The sequence below is a fragment of the Impatiens glandulifera genome, chromosome 1, assembly GCF_907164915.1.
Source record: "Impatiens glandulifera chromosome 1, dImpGla2.1, whole genome shotgun sequence".
Lineage (NCBI taxonomy): Eukaryota > Viridiplantae > Streptophyta > Magnoliopsida > Ericales > Balsaminaceae > Impatiens > Impatiens glandulifera.
In genome coordinates this window covers 126,699,431-126,716,698 of record NC_061862.1, presented here as the reverse complement: position 1 = coordinate 126,716,698, position 17,268 = coordinate 126,699,431, and the positions used below count along the sequence as shown (strand labels likewise).

The 17,268-nt window shown below is 31.9% G+C and overlaps 1 protein-coding gene across 2 annotated transcripts; it reads left to right on the top strand.

Annotated features, from left to right (window-relative positions):
- The first annotated feature begins 428 nt into the window (after nt 1–428).
- Nucleotides 429–2,867, top strand: LOC124926895 (chlorophyll(ide) b reductase NOL, chloroplastic-like). 2 transcript variants are annotated; one of them, XM_047467218.1, is made up of 5 exons: nt 429–742; nt 979–1,047; nt 2,258–2,319; nt 2,512–2,598; nt 2,718–2,867. In XM_047467218.1, exons 1-5 carry the CDS (start codon nt 481–483, stop codon nt 2,823–2,825), a joined length of 588 nt encoding a protein of 195 aa, XP_047323174.1. In that variant the 5' UTR covers nt 429–480; the 3' UTR covers nt 2,826–2,867. The 2 variants fall into 2 exon arrangements, with proteins under 2 accessions (XP_047323174.1, XP_047323183.1); XM_047467227.1 differs by lacking the exon at nt 2,718–2,867 and having other exon boundaries at nt 2,258–2,315.
- Nucleotides 2,868–17,268: the final 14,401 nt, after the last annotated feature.

The window sequence follows — 17,268 nt, the reverse complement described above, 5'->3', positions numbered from 1 at the left end:
TATTTGACTTTCTCATTACTTACTAAAGAGAAATAAATAATTGGTGAAACCTACACTTAAGTGGGGATAATTTTTTTTTAAAAATTTATTAATAATATATTTATTATATACAATATTTCAATAATAAGAAAAATACATCACAATTATTAAAACATGTAGACAACCTCTTTAATATCTAATTTGATTTTAAAAATAAACAGAATTTACCATAATCAAAACTTTGTTTATTCTTCCCACTTATTATTTAATCGATTAATTTATTAATTAAAATATCAAACGGATAAAAAAAATTAAACATTTCATAAACGTTTTAAACGATCCAAAACTGGTAAATATATAAAAGTGTATTAAACGAGTTAAAAACGTAATAAACGAGTTGAAAACTCAAGTTGTATACGCGATTACGCGACCCCAAATTAGGGTCACAATTTTGTCCATATTTGCCTCCAATAACAGTCACCAACCTCTCGCTCGTCTCCAATGGCGATGATTAATGCGGCCCTTACCTTCTCAACCTACAATCACTTTCCTACTTCACCGCTCTTTCCATACTTCTATAGCCGTTGCCACTCTCTATCGTCCTCCCAAAAAAGCTTCCATGGAGTGGCTTTTCCTTCATCTCTTGTTACTTCTGCAATCTACAAAACTCCAGCTTCAATGTCCGTTAGGGCAGATGTTACTCCTCTTAATAGAGAACAGGTAGCTCCTCCTTTTAATGTACTCATCACAGGCTCTACGAAAGGTTCGTCCTGGTCCTTTTTCATTTTCATTGATCTCCTATATTTCTTGACTCGTTTTGATATCATATTATTGTCATTGTTATTATCGAATTGCATTTGAATGCACGTTGATGTCTGTGTAAGCGTAAATTTGATTAAATTTGGATTATGAGAAACCGCAGTTACTTCCTCGCGTTCAGTGTTACTAAGATTTCACTTTTCTCAGCTTATATTTACTGTGACTATTGCCTATCCTCAGGCATAGGATTTGCACTTGCTAAAGAATTTCTGAAAACAGGAGATAATGTCATTGTCTGCTCAAGATCAGGTATTTACATTAAGTTTTATGCTTCACTTAAAGCATTCATTTCTAGAAAGGCATTTCTATAACATTTTAGACATTCAATCACTGAATAAATTGACCAGGTGCATTTTAGTTTAATCTAAAAACCATTGAATGGTATCAATATCATGTGTTGAGAAAGAGGTAAATCACCATTGAACAGCTCAGCCATGTGTGATGATGCTTAACCTAGGAAAGGACTAAGATTTCACTTTTCTTTTGTGCATACTGGGAGTTTGATTGTTTTCATTTCTTTCTTGAAAGAGCTGATTTGTTGCTTTATTGCCCTTGGTCTGATGATCTACATGTCATCTCCATTGCAAGGACGGGTAAACCTCATAAATGATGAATAAATGTTTTCTTATGATGTAAGCCATCATAAGAATAGGATTCTGTTGGTCATTGCCCTGTTGTAGGTGTGGAAGCTCTCAATAATATAGTCAGCCCAATAAATCGATAACATGATAATTAGGACAAGATGCTAGAGAACAAAGAAAAGCTAGCCGAAGTACTTTGTTGTTCACTATTCTTGATGAACATAGGTATGCTGTCCCAGATAAGCTGAGAACAAAAATCATTAAAGTAACTAATTTGTGATTCCTCACTATTCTTTCACTTAGCAGCTGATTTCTTTACCACTGCCTGTTAATTGAAAATGTTTTATGGAAATGGAATCCGTACATAGAAAAGTTTTTCTGTTGTTGAAATTTCTGAAATCAGGAGAACTAATGCAGAACATACTTGAGGCCACAACTTATTTTGGAACTGTCAGAAGAAGCTTTTTGTATTTTGATCCTACATGTATATTTTGATTCTCATAGAATAGTAGTAATTTTAGGTTGTAATTATTGTAGAGATACATTTTAGTTGAGATAGTAGTAGACTCTATCCCTACCTACTGATTTCTTGCAAATATTATGGAAGGTCACTTGTAATAATAAACTTTTGTTATAACCCTTTAATTTCCTTTTCTCTATTTGTTGTTTTCTCTTTTACAAATTGATCTTATAATAACATCTCTATAAATCATAGAGTTACCGCATTTCTTTATCGTTTTGCTTGCACAAGGAAACATTTCTAATTTACATTCTCAACAAGATACTTACTTCTTGAAGGTTCTGAATGCAGCAAAAATAATTTCACATTGTTATGCTTTAAGATAGTAACTATTTGATTGGTCACAACTCTGTTACAGCTGAAAGAGTGGAATCTGCATTGCAGAGCTTAATACATGACTTTGGACAGCAGCGTGTGTGGGTACCTCCCTAATGATTTCCAGATATATCTTCATATTTTCTTTGCAGTAATTAAGACAACATATTTACTAGATTTCCGCCCTTATTTTATTTGTAAAGAGTGTTCACCTTTTCAGTCTACATTTTGCATTAACCAATCTTGTTTAAGTGATTTCTTAATCCCGTTCTTTTGATTATGTTGCTCTTTGTACAGGGCACAACATGTGATGTTAGACAGGGGGAAGATGTGAAGAAGTTAGTTCATTTTGCTCAACAAAATCTAAAACATATCGATATATGGGTATTGATCTATGGGTATTGATCTGACTCTTTTGTTTCTCATCTCCTTTGAGTTTCTTCACTTTCCCTTTCAGTCAACCATAGGAGAATGACCTGTTTCTTCTTTACCATTATTTCTAGGAAAATATGTCATATTTATACATGAACTTACTTAATGGGCAAATATTCCCACTAACACCAAAAGAAGCGAGTGTACCACACTTCTGTAATTGGGTGCAACATTGGTAATCCGTTAATTAAATCTTCTTTTGTTGAAATATATTTCTGTTATGTAAGAAAAAAATTATTAACCTCTTATGCCCTAAAATTCTCCTTTGAAGACCCCACGAAGATCCGTTAGTGATTGTGTTATAAAAGGAAAGTGTTAGAGCTAATGTCTAATGGTTGGAGTAGCGGTTAGTGATGGTTACAAATAATTAATGGTGAATAGTGATACGTGTGATTTGAAGTGATTTGTTCAAAACGATGAAGACAATATTGAAATCTTTCGATTTTGCTATGGTAGTGAAAGAGATGAGAGTGGTGGTGATTACTAAGATAAAAATTGGTAAGTGGAGGACAATCGAGTTTGATTTGGGTCATTTAAAATTGATTCGTAGGTTTTGTCTTCTCCAACTAAGATGGGAAAGCATTTTGGAACTCGCCCCATTATTGGTGAGTTTTGGTTCGTATTTAACTCTCTGGAAAGATATTTGTTAGCAACATACCTGATTTGAGAGTTAAATCTGGATCAAAACTCACCATAATGTTACCGATTCTAAGTCGTTTTTTCACACAAGTTGGCGAAAAAAAAACATGTGAATTAGTTTTAGATGACCTAAATTAAACTTTGATTATCTACCACTCCCGTAGCGAACTCGAAGTATTTTGATCCCGTCTTTACCGTTTTAGACCAATCACCCAAAACCGCATGCCTGCCACCATTTCAGCGTACGACAGAGAACCAACTCGATAGTAAACTGACCATCGTCACACATCAGACAACCCGACTTCCAGGGCGCTTACCCCACTTTCGGCACAAAAATACCATCCCTTGTCAACTATGGGTCAAATTGGGGAAAAATCGCCCAAACGGAATAATTGAGATAGGAAATTGCGGGACGGATTATAATTGTCATCCATAGTGGATTGTGCGTCCACACATCGAGTAAAATGGCAGTGAAGATTGGTTCTTTACCGCTAGGAGTGGACGTAAGGTTCGCTTGGTTGATGGTTGCCCGCAAGTGAGGGTGAACTCTTTTCCGTCATCTATTCTTTACCATGTTGCGTCCCTTCGTCTCACTCTTTATGGTTTTTATAAGTTTGAATAATATATAAAATATAAACAAATATATAATATTAATAACACAAGTTCGTAGAGAGTTTTGGCATTAATATTGTGCTTTATATATGTAGACGATTGGATTTTTTTTTATTTCACAGGGTCGCCACTAGGGGTGCAAACGAACCGATTCGAACCGAATAATACAAAAAAAAATGATATTCGAGCTCGAACTCGGAAATTATGAATGGTATTCGAATTCGATTCGAAGTTCGAAAATTCAATAAAATTTGGCTCGAGCTCGATTCGAAATAAAGTTCGAACTCGAGTTCGATTCGAATTGTTCGAACCTTGATTCGAACAATTTCGAATCATAGCTCGAAATAATTCAAATTCGAGTTCGATTTGAAATATGTGAAGATATTAATTCGAGTTCGATTCGAAATATGTGAACATATTCAAATTCGAGTTCGATTCGATTCGAAAAAATAATAATAAAAAATATATAAATATTAAATGAAAGATCGCGAGCGGCACGTGAATAATTGAACAAAATAATTTGGGTTCGAGTTCGGCTCGAAATATTATCGAACATATTCGAATTCGGCTCGAATTCGATAGATTCGAACTCGAATTAAATATATATAGAGCCGGCTCGAAAAGCTCGTGAGACAGCTCGGTTCGTTTGCACCTCTAGTCGCCACAAACTGGCGTGGGTGACAACGTGTGGCGGACGGTAATCGCCGACAAGAGTAGTGGCAGGACGACATCGGGTCAAACCAAGTAAACCAAGCCGAGTCAACTCAACTCAGCCTCGTCAACCCACCTGATTTTTATTGGCAGGAAGCACGTGCATGGCTCCTCCTTTGTCACTTCATTTTCGAAATAAAAAATCCTTTGTCACTTCATTTTCGAAATAAAAAATGGGATGTATCTTTATAAACCTTCCAATGGGCTTTTTCCATGAACACCCTTCCACAAGCAATTCCTCAAAAGGCCAAAACTGAATTTCTTTTGGGGAGTCCATGTGATCGCTTTGACCTTAATATGGCATCAAAATTTATCCACCACCTATTAGATGACCGAAACACGATCCTGTTTAGACGCAAATAATCTCAAAAAAAAAAATCGTGTCCCAATTAGGGGTGAGCATAATTTGGGTTTACCCAAACCCAAACCCAAAATATTAATTCGGGTTGGGTTGAGTATGGGTTGGGTTGAATATGAGTTGGATTTAATTTGGGTTGGGTTAGGGTTACCCAAATTACCCAAATTATATAAATTTAATTTAATTCTCTATTATTAATCCAATATAAACTAATCATCTTCCAACTTTAAGTCGAACATGTTTTTCACACGTTTAACACGTTTTTAATATTTTTAACACATTTTCACACTTATAACACGTTTTTCACTTGTTTAACACGTTTCACGTTTTTTTGTATGTTTTCACGTTTTTGGCACGTTTTCACGTTATTGGCACGTTTAACACGTTTTTGACATATTTAACACGTTTTCACACTAATAACACATTTTTCACGTTTTTGTCACGTTTAACATGTTTTTGACATGTTTAATACGTTTAACACGTTTTTGACAAGTTTAGCACGTTTTTCACATTTTGGCATATTTAACACGTTTTTCACATTTTGGCATATTTAACACGTTTTTGACATATTTAACACGTTAACACGTTTTTGATAAGTTTAACACGGTTTTCACGTTTTTGGCACGTTAACACGGTTTTCACATTTTTAGCACGTTTAACATATTTTTGACATTTTAATAAGTTTAACATGTTTTTGATATGTTTAACACGTTTTTCACACGTTTAACATGTTTTTCACACATTTAACATGTTTTTCACACATTTAATATGTTTTCACGATTTTGGCATTATTAACACGTTTTTGACATATTTGACACGTTTTTCACGTGTTAATATGTTTATATCATTTTTGGAACATTTAACATGTTTTTGACATGTTGAACACGTTTAACACGTTTTTGGCTCATTTAACATATTTTTAGCACATTTAACACGTTTTTGCACATTTTCACGTTTTTGCACGTTTAATACGTTTTTGGCACGTTTAACACGTTTTTGACATTTTAGCACATTTAACACGTGTTTGCACATTAAACATATTTTTGGCATGTTTAACATGGTTTTTGCACGTTAACACGTTTTGATAAGTTTTAACACGTTTTTGGCACGTTTAATACGTTTTTGACATGTTTAACACGTTTTCACGTTTTTGGCACATTTAACACGTTTTTCATGTTTGGCACATTAAATGTGTAAAATATGTATTAAACATGTCAAAAATGTGAAAAACATGTTAAACGTGTCAAAACGTGCCAAAAATGTAGAAAACGTGTTAAACGTGTCAAAACGTGTTAAACGTGCCAAAACGTGAAAACTATGTGAAAATGTGTTGTAAATGTTAAAAACGTATTAAACGTGTCAAGAATGTGAAAAACGTGAAAAACATGTTAAACATGTCAAAACTTGTTAAACGTGTTAAAAACGTGAAAAACATGCCAAAATGTGTTAAACGTGCCAAAAATGGGAAAACGTGTGAAAATGTGTTAAAATGTTAAAAACGTGTTAAACGTGTCAAGAATGTGAAAAACGTGAAAAACATGTTAAACGTGTTAAACGTGCTAAAACATAAAAAACATGTCAAAATATGTTCAATGTGTCATCATCGTGAAAAACGTGTCAAAACGTGTTAATCGTGTTAAACATACCAAAATATGAAAAACGTGTCAAAATGTGTGAAACGTGTCAAAAACGTGTTAAACGTGTGAAAAATGTATTAAACGTGTTAAAAGCGTAAAAAAACGTGTTAAACGTGTCAAACGTGCCAAAAACGTGAAAAATGTGGAAAACGTGTTAAAATGTCAAAACGTGTTAAATGGATTAAAATGTGTTAAATGAGTCAAATACATGTTAAATAAAAAATAAAAAATAATAATTTGGGTTACCCAACCCAACCCATACCCAACTCATATTAGTAAATAATATATGTTGGGTAATACGGGTTGGGTTTACCCGTTTGCTCACCCCTAGTCCCAATCGTTCCAGAATCGAGTTGGAAGCCCGAAGCATAACATTTGACCCGACCAATGACCACCTTACCTTCTAACAAAGATTGATGAGGCTATGATGCACCAAAATAGGCTCATGAGCTATCAAATTATTCACAACTCAATAAGGAATAATTTGGTACCAACCTCAAGCTATCATTCAACCTTTACAAATCAGAATGTTCATTGGAAGGGTAAAGAATAACACAATCGAGCAGTATGAGCTAAATGGTGATAGCCTAGACTCTAACGAAGAGAAGTCTAACTACACTCAACCATTTGACGTCTATGAGCTACCAAATTAAGAATATGTTGTTGAATTAATTTATAATTAATTCAATAATTATTGGGTCTTTAATGCAATATTTATAGTGTTGGGCTATTATGTAATAAACCTAAACTAAAGTAATCAAATACGAGTAAAGAGGTTTATGGGGTACGTGGGTTATTAAATAAATGCATAGAGAGCAAATGATTATTTAAATATGTATGAGGGGCTGATTTATAAATAAACGAAAACTAAAAAAAATGGTTATGGTCCCCAATCTATACAACGCTACACTGGATCAGACTCATTGGACTTAATACATTCGATTCATATTAGTAGGGTTACGACATTCAGTAGGTGAGAGTTTGTATTTATTTTATTTTTATACTCTATTGTTTGTTTTAGACGTATGGTTTTACGTGTAAATAAATTAATAACTCTCTAAATCAATAAATTTATCCGATCTCGACATTATTAATTTAAAGAGATTCTAATGTATATATTTTTTCAAACAAAATATTAAGAGTTAAATGCTGAATAGTCCCTGAAGGTTTGGATATTAGACTACTTGGTCCCTGAACCAAAATAATAGAACCCGTTAGTCCCTGCCGTCCAAAACTGTTAGTCAAAAGCCTTTTGACTGTTAAATAATGACCATTTTGCCCTTACCTTTTTTAAAATTAAAAACAAATTCAATTAAATTAAAACCTAACATAACCTAAATCTAATCTAACCTAACCACAGTACAAACGATTGGGATTTAAAATCAAACAAACCAAAGAGATCTCCCGTCGAAGCCAGTCGAACCCCTTCTCCCAAATCGGGATTTGAAGACGAATCCACAGTGCAAGTGATTGACGACGACCTGGACGACTGAGGCAAGAGAACGATTGGTGTTAATATGAAAGAATGCAAGATCTGTAAGTAATCCAAGCTCGTTTAGTAGATAACCGACAATGTCACCATGGTTGAGATCGATTCCGGCGACTGTTCTTATGGAAGGATTGTCTGGAGGCAGTGCACATTATACATAGGTGTATGTACAGACGTTAGATCCAACCCAGTTGGCTGTGAGATTGAGAGGATCTGAGAGAATGGCGAGCTTCAAACTTGCAAAGCAATGTATGCATTTCGGAGTCGAGGATTTTCGAAGGAGAGAGATGGGTCTACTGGTGTTACATTCTCAGCTTGAACGTAGGTGGTGATGAAGAAAAAGAAGAAGAAGAAAGTAATGGAGTTGGTTTTCTTCATCTCAGATTAGACATCCGACGCTCCTACGAACCACCGGCGACTGAAGGGCTCCTCTCCAGCGGAGGGGATATTGATTGAAGAAGGTAGCTTTCTTTGTGCGATCTCGACTAGGCGATTGTGGATTTAAGTTAGATTAGATTTAGGTTAGGTTAGGTTTTAATTTAATTTAATTTTTTTTATTTAAAAAAAGGTAAGGGCAAAATGGTCATTATTAAAAGTCAAAAGGCTTTTGACTAACAGTTTTGGACGACAGGGACTAACGGGTTCTATTATTTTGGTCCAGGGACTAAGTAGTCTAATATCCAAACCTTCAGGGACTATTCAGCATTTAACTCAAAAATTAATTATTTTATCATTTATGATACGGTTAACGTATTGAACCGATATATATTTTTTAATTTAATTTTTTTTAGTTTAGATAGTTAACAAGTCGAACCAATATATATATATATATATATATTTAAAAAATTAATATAATAGGATAATTGTTTAAACATAAAACAAAATTAATACAAAAATATGAGTGTTCACCTTGTCACAAAACATACCAAAAATACAACGAGATTAAATATTTGAGAGAAATAATGAAAAAAACAACAAAAAATGCTCATTAACGAATAAACATAAAATAAAATCAAATATTAACGAACTCGGAGATCCTTAAGAAGATCAATGAATTTATCGACCGCTTCCATCGGTTTTTCAAAAAAAATATTTCATATCGTCATAATAATTAAGGGTGAGCATATCTTGGGTTGACCCAAATCCGAACCCTAACCCAAAATATTAATTTGGGTAAATTAATTTGGTTTGTGTTGAGTTGAGTTTGAGTTTGTTTAATTTGAGTGGGTTATGAAATTTAATTATTTTTTATTTAATTAGTCTACAAAATTCACGTTTTCTCACTCACTATTTTGTTATTTGACCTCCTCATTACTTACTAAAGAGAAATAATTTGTGAAACCTACACTCAAGTGGGGATAAAAATTAATTTTTTTTTAATTTATTAATAATATATTTATTGTATACAATAGTTCAGTGATAAAAAAATACATTACAATTGTTAAAACATATAGACAATCAATAACACATCTCTTTAATATCTAATTTGATTTTAAAAATAAACAAAGTTTACCATGATCAAAACTTTGTTTATTCATTCCACTTATTATTTCATCGATTAATTTATTAATTAAAATATGAAATGGATAAAAAATATTAAATATTTCATAAGCGTCTTAAACGATCCAAAACTGGTAAATATGTAAAAGTGTACTAAACGAGTTAAAAACGTACTAAAACAGGTCAACAACAACGTATTAAACAGATAAAAACAAGATTTTTGTGCCCTCTTTATTAAGGTAAATCATTAAAAAAAATTGTTAACAAGTTGTATACGCGACCCTAAATTGCGGTCCCAACCATTTTTTTAGCTTGTGGTTGTAGAGGGATATATGATTTTATCTTCTCGCTAATAATCACAATTTTGTCCATATTTGTCTCCAATAATAGACCACCATCCTCTCGCTCGTCTCCAAGGCGATTAATGCGGCACTTACCTTCTCAGCCTACAATCACTTTCCTACTTCACCTTTCTTTCCATACTTCTATAGTCATTGCCACTCTCTATCGTCCTCCCAAAAAAACTTCCATGGAGTGACATTTCTTTCATCTCTTGTTACTACTACAATCTATAAAATTCCAGCTTCAGTGTCCGTTAGGGCAGATTTTACTCTTCTTAAAAGAGAACAGACAGCTCCTCATTTTAATGTACTCATCACAGGCTCTACGAAAGGTCTGTCTTGATCCTTTTTCATTTTTCTTCATCTCCTATATTTCTTGACTCTTTTTGAGAAATGAAAAATATAATGGAGAATGTAGTATGTTTATTATGGAAAGTACAATGGATGTAATTAAGAACCAAGTTGTGGATGAGCTAAAATAGAAGGTTTGTGTTGCCACAATAAACCCTCCATCCTAAATTTTACCCGAGAGCATTAACAACCTAAAAATTATTAGTGTGATTTCAAATACAAATCACTACATAAATAAAGAAGGGAACTAATCTGATACACATTCAACTTTTTTCTGTAGTACCTCCTAAAATGCGGCAAGTGAGTTTTAAAGCAATATATAGAAACTATGCAAATAGATAATGTAGCTGAGGCGAGATCAAACAAGAGAAAAGTGCAAACATTATTTGAAATACTCAAAAGATCAAAATTCGAGATGAATACAGCCTATGATAATGGTGTGACTCCAATACAATGTCATAAAGGATGTAAAGTTGAAAATAGGAAAAAGAGGAACACTATATGTTAGACATTGAAACAAAGATTTAGAAGTTGATAAATACCACAAAAAATAAGATTCTTTAGGAGAAAACATTGAAAAGGAGAAAAAGATGAAGTAATTTTAAAAAAAATGAAAAGGAGAATGAAAAAGATATAGGGAGATCTGGAAAAAAAAAGAAAATGAAGTAGAAAAAAATAGTTGAAAAGAAATCGATACAAGAAGATCCCACTGAAATTGATGGAGCCATGTCCTCAAGGCTCCAAGGTGGACAATGAGTATAATATGCTGAAATTGTCAATAGTTAGAATCCACCCAAACAATTTTACAGCTCAAGGATTTGTGTGTGATATGTTGCTTTGTTAGACTGCTCATAACAAATGCTCAATTTGGAGCTGAGATTGATCAAGTAGCGGAAAACATTTATTCAGATGCCACATTTGATCAATTACCAAACACCTCATTTAATATAATACCGGACTTCAAACTACCGGACGCACATTTAATATAATATCGGACTTCAAACTACCGGAAATATTAAATACCGGACGCGCATTATTAAATAACTGAAACATTTAATACCGGACGCACATCATTAAAAACAAGACGCATTTAATACCGGACGTGCATTATTAAATAACCGAAACATTTAATACCGGACGCACATCATTAAATAACCGGAACATTTAATACCGGAGCTCATTGCAAACTACCAGACTCGAAAACTACTAGATACGCTTTGATAAAATATCGACTTCTTATAATACCGACTACGTTTCTGTAAAGCCGGTTATATAATACCAGATATGTCTTCACAAAAAGCCGATTTTACAGAAAACCGATTACATCTTCACAAAATGCCGAGGTTCAAAATGCCAGACAACTTTTTATTTCTGGTTTTCTTTAATCTGCACATGATTAAATTTACATAATTAAGTTTTTATTTAACAGTTAATTAACATTAATGATTAATTAACTATTTTTACTTAACACATTATTTACAAAATCATAACAAAAGTGATAACCATCAAACTTAAACCACTTATGCATAAACTAGTTTTTGAACAACAAGGTGGATTGTTCAAAGAAGACAAATCCAATGCAATTTATTCATATCATAAGAAGTCATGTATAACTTAAGAAAAAGGAAAAAATACGAATTTGCACAAAAACTGGCATGATAAAAGCCTATGATAGACTAGAATGAGAATTTATCAAAATTTAATGAAATAAATGAGATTCTCAAACCATTGTATCAAGTTAATCATGCAATGTATAACAACGTACAATTTCATACAATATCATACTCAATGGGAAGACATTGTCATCTTTCAAACATACAATAAGAATCAGACAAGGAAACCCTCTTTCCCCCTTTATTTTTTAGCCACAAAAGGTCTTATGAAAATTATTTCTAACTCTATTCAATGTGGTGAAATTATAGGAATCAAAGTGGAAAAAACGGATCAAAAATATCACATCTTGTTTTTGCAGACGATGCATTAATCTTTAGATAAGGAAACATAAAGGATATTCAAAAATTCATGGTCATTCTTAGTAAATATTGTCAAGCATCATGTCAGCTCCTTAATTTGAATAAATCATGTATCATATTTAGCACTAATACACTCATTAAAATCCAACAAATTTAGTTAGACTTATTAACATACCTTTGAGTAAATATGCTAGGATTTACCTTGGAATCTATATATATATATATAATGATGCTTAATTTTTAAAGTGTCCGGACTGCCGGGTCGAGAGCTTTGGTTAATTTGGATATTTATGTGAGAGTAAATGGATACTTGGGTCGGATTGTGGGTTGACCCGCCCATAAACTTAAAATGGTTAAAAATAAAATTAAAAATGCTATTTGTATGTTTCGATCGTGCAACCTAACAAAACAAGTACAACACATTAACCAACTAGGCTAACAACACTTTATATTTAAGATTCAACACCAAATTTGATGAACGCGAGACATTTTAACAATAAAAGTTCTAACTTTTAACTAACTAATCTATATATATAATGCTACTTAATTTTTAAAGTGTCCGGATTTCCGGGACGAGAGCTGTGGTTAATTTGGATATTTATGTGAGAGTAAATGGATACTTGGATAGAATTGTGGGTTGACCCGCCCATAAACTTAAAACGGTTAAAAATAAAATTAAAAATGCAATTTTATGTCTCGAACTTGCAACCTAATAAAACAAGTACAACCCTTTAACCAACTAGGCCACAACACTTTATATTTAAGATTCAATACCAAATTTGATGAACGTGAGACATTTTAACAATAAAAGTTCAAATTTTTAACTGACTAATCTATATATATATATACATATATATATAATGATGCTTAATTTTTAAAGTGTCCGGATTGTCGGGTCGAGAGTTGTGGTTAATTTAAATATTTATGTGAGAGTAAATAGATACTTGAGTCGGATTGTGGGTTGACCCGCCCATAAACTTAAAACGGTTAACAATAAAATTAAAAATGTTATTTGTATGGTACGAACATGCAACATAACAAAACAAGTACAACCTTTAACCAAGTGTGATTGAGATGTGGTTTGTCGAGTGATAATAGACCGGTATCATTTTAAAGTTGTTAAGCAAATATGAATCAAATATTTGATTGACCAAAGTGTGAGGTCACGATGCTAATTATTAAAAATATGAATCAAATATTTGATTGACAAAGTGAAAGTGTAAAGTCACGAGATGAAGGATTCATTTAGAAAAAATATGTGATGAAACATGTGAGAAAATAAGTTGTTTTACCGAAGTGAATAAAATGTGGAATGAGAGCGTTCTATTTTTATTTTAATATATTATTCGTGATTTATTAAGAATTTTAAACATTGAATACATATTATTATAATTTTTTTAATTTATTTTGTTTTTATTCTTATCCATGTGCATCGCACAAAAATTTTCCTAGTTCCATCTGAATTGAGAAGATCAAAGAAAGAAATGTTTAATAATCTGTTAGGAAAAATTGAAGGGTGTAACAAGGAAAACTCCTCGTGGACATGTAAAAGTTTGATGTGGGGCAAGGCACTTCTTACAATAAATATAAAATAGAAAATCATTCCAGGTAAGAATATTAAAATTTAGGAACATCAATGGCTTCTCTCAGGTAACACTCTTCAAATTCCAGGTAATTATCCACAACAATTTATCAAAGATCTTATTATTCAAGGAACTAAGACATGGGATAAAGAACTATTAAATAATCTTTTTCACATTGATATTGTCAATGAAATTTTATCAATTCCATTGAGTGAGGAAGACACATAAGACATTCTAGTTTGGACACACACCACAAAAGAAATATATAATGTGCAAATAAGTTGTTTAGTAGAAACCTCACATCCTTCAATCGAACTTAGTCAAAATCAAAATTAAATTTAGGATTTAAAATAAGCTCCAAAAATAAAAATAAAATTATGTGGAGAGTTGTGAAAGAAGCAATTGCAACGAAGGTCAATATTGCTATCAAAATTATCGAAATGACTTATTATGCATAAAATATCAATCTAACCATGAAACAAATAGACATACTTTAATCGAATACATGTTTATTAAAGAAATTTGGCAAAAAGCAAATTTGCATACCACGAATCCTAGCATAACTAATTTTAATTTTTAAGATTAGATTAGTCATAACTTCAAGAAAAGAGATGAGCAGAATAAACGTATTGCTCATATTTGTTGCAAAATTTAGAAAGAAAGGAATAACTTTATTTTTAGAGGACAAACAACAAATGTGGATAGAATTTTGAACCTAGTTGTACAAGAGAACTATCCACAACAGAAAAACCTCGAACATAAGTTAAAATTTAGGTTGGGTATAACACATTCATTGCATATATTGATGCATCCATTAACAAAATGCAAACACAAGTAATATAGTAAGTATTAGCACAAACAAAGAGCAAAATTTATCAGAAGAGTAGAGCGAACAAGATCTTGATATATTTAAACTCTTACTCTTTTAAAACCTCCAGACGATTTAAAGAACTGATGAAAGAATAGAACAAAGCAATCAAATAGATCTAAGTCTAAACACAGATCGCAGTCGACAAAACAATGCTAAAAGTATAACAATGATAAATGAAGTGAGAGATGGATCTCCGAGAATTTCCGTGCGATGCACATGGATAATTTTCGTGAGATGGAAATATATATAATGATGCTTAATTTTTTAAGTGTCCGGATTGTCGGGTCGAGTGTTGTGGTTTATTTGGATATTTATGTGAGAGTAAATGGATACTTGGGTCGGATTGTGGGTTGACCCGCCCATAAACTTAAAACGGTTAAAAATAAAATTAAAAATGTAATTTTATGTTTCGAACTTGCAACATAACAAAACAAGTACAACTATTTAACCAACTAGGCTAACAACACTTTATATTTAAGATTCAATACCAAATTTGATGAACGTGAGACATTTTAACAATAAAAGTTCAAATTTTTAACTAACTAATCTATATATATATATAATGATGCTTAATTTTTAAAGTGTTCGGATTGTCGGGTCGAGAGTTGTGGTTAATTTGAATATTTATGTGAGAGTAAATGGATACTTGAGTCGGATTGTGGGTTGACCCGCCCATAAACTTAAAACGGTTAACAATAAAATAAAAAATGCTATTTGTATGGTTCGAACATGCAACATAACAAAACAAGTACAACCTTTAACCAAGTGTGATTGAGATGTGGTTTGTCAAGTGATAATAGACCGGTATCATTTTAAACTTGTTAAACAAATATGAATCAAATATTTGATTGACCAAAGTGTGAGGTCACGATGCTAATTATTAAAAATATGAATCAAATATTTGATTGACAAAGTGAAAGTGTAAAGTCACGAGATGAAAGATTCATTCAGAAAAAATATGTGATGAAACATGTGAGAAAATAAATTGTTTTACCGAAGTGAATAAAATGTGGAATGAGAGCGTTCTATTTTTTATTTTAATATATTATTCGTGATTTATTAAGAATTTTAAACATTGAATACATATTATTATAATTTTTTAATTTATTTTGTTTTTATTCGTATCTGTGTGCATCGCACGGAAATTTTCCTAGTTCCATCTGAATTGAGAAGATCAAATAAACAAATGTTTAATAATCTGTTAGGAAAATTGAAGGGTGTAACAAGGAAACTCCTCGTGGACATGTAAGAGTTTGATGTGGGGCAAGGAACTTCTTACAATAAATATAAAATGGAAAATCATTTCAGGTAAGAATATTAAAATTTAGGAACATCAATGGCTTCTCTCAGGTAACACTTTTCAAATTCCAGGTAATTATCCACAACAATTTATCAAAGATCTTATTATTCAAGGAACTAAGACATGGGATAAAGAACTATTAAATAATCTTTTTCACATTGATATTGTCAATGAAATTTTATCAATTCCATTGAGTGAGTAAGACACATAAGACATTCTAGTTTGGACACACACCACAAAAGAAATATAAAATGTGAAAATAAGTTGTTTAGTAGAAACCTCACATCCTTCAATCGAACTTAGTCAAAATCAAAATCAAATTTGGGATTTAAAATGTGCTCCAAAAATAAAAATAAAATTATGTGCAGAATTGTGAAAGAAGCAATTGCAACGAAGGTCAATATTGCTATCAAAATTATCGAAATGACTTATTATGCATAAAATATCAATCTAACCATGAAACAACTAGACATACTTTAATCGAATACATGTTTATTGAAGAAATTTGGTAAAAAGCAAATTTGCATACCACGAATCCTAGCATGGCTAATTTTAATTTTTAAGATTAGATTAGTCATAACTTCAAGAAAAGAGACGAGTAGAATAAACGTATTGCTCATATTTGTTGCCAAATTTAGAAAGCAAGGAATAACTTTATTTTTAGAGGACAAACAACAAATGTGGATAGAATTTTGAACATAGTTGTACAAGAGAACTATCCACAACAGTAAAACCTCGAACATAAGTTAAAATTTAGGTTGGGAATAACACATTTATTGCATATACTGATGCATCCATTAATAAAATGTAAACACAAGTCATATTGTAGTAATTATTAGCATAAACAAAGAGCAAAATTTATCAGAAGAGTAGAGAGAACAAGATCTTGATATATTTGAACTCTTACTCTTTTAAAACCTTCAGACGATCTAAAGAACTGATGAAAGAATAAAACAAAGCAATCAAATAGATCTAAGTCTAAATACATATCGCAATGGACAAAACAATGCTAAAAGTATAACAATGATAAATGAAGTGAGAGATGGATCTCCGAGAAGAAGTCATCAATGAACGATCTAAAATTCAAGCTCAAAATAGTTTTTTAAAACTTTTAAATATGACTTAATTTAAGTCTATTTAATTTTTCATATGTTTGTCCACTTTACCGAGATGTATTTGTAAATGCTATAAAATATGCACAACTTTGACCAATTTTTTTTCACTTTTCTTAGCTCGGAATTGTAATTTCAATATATA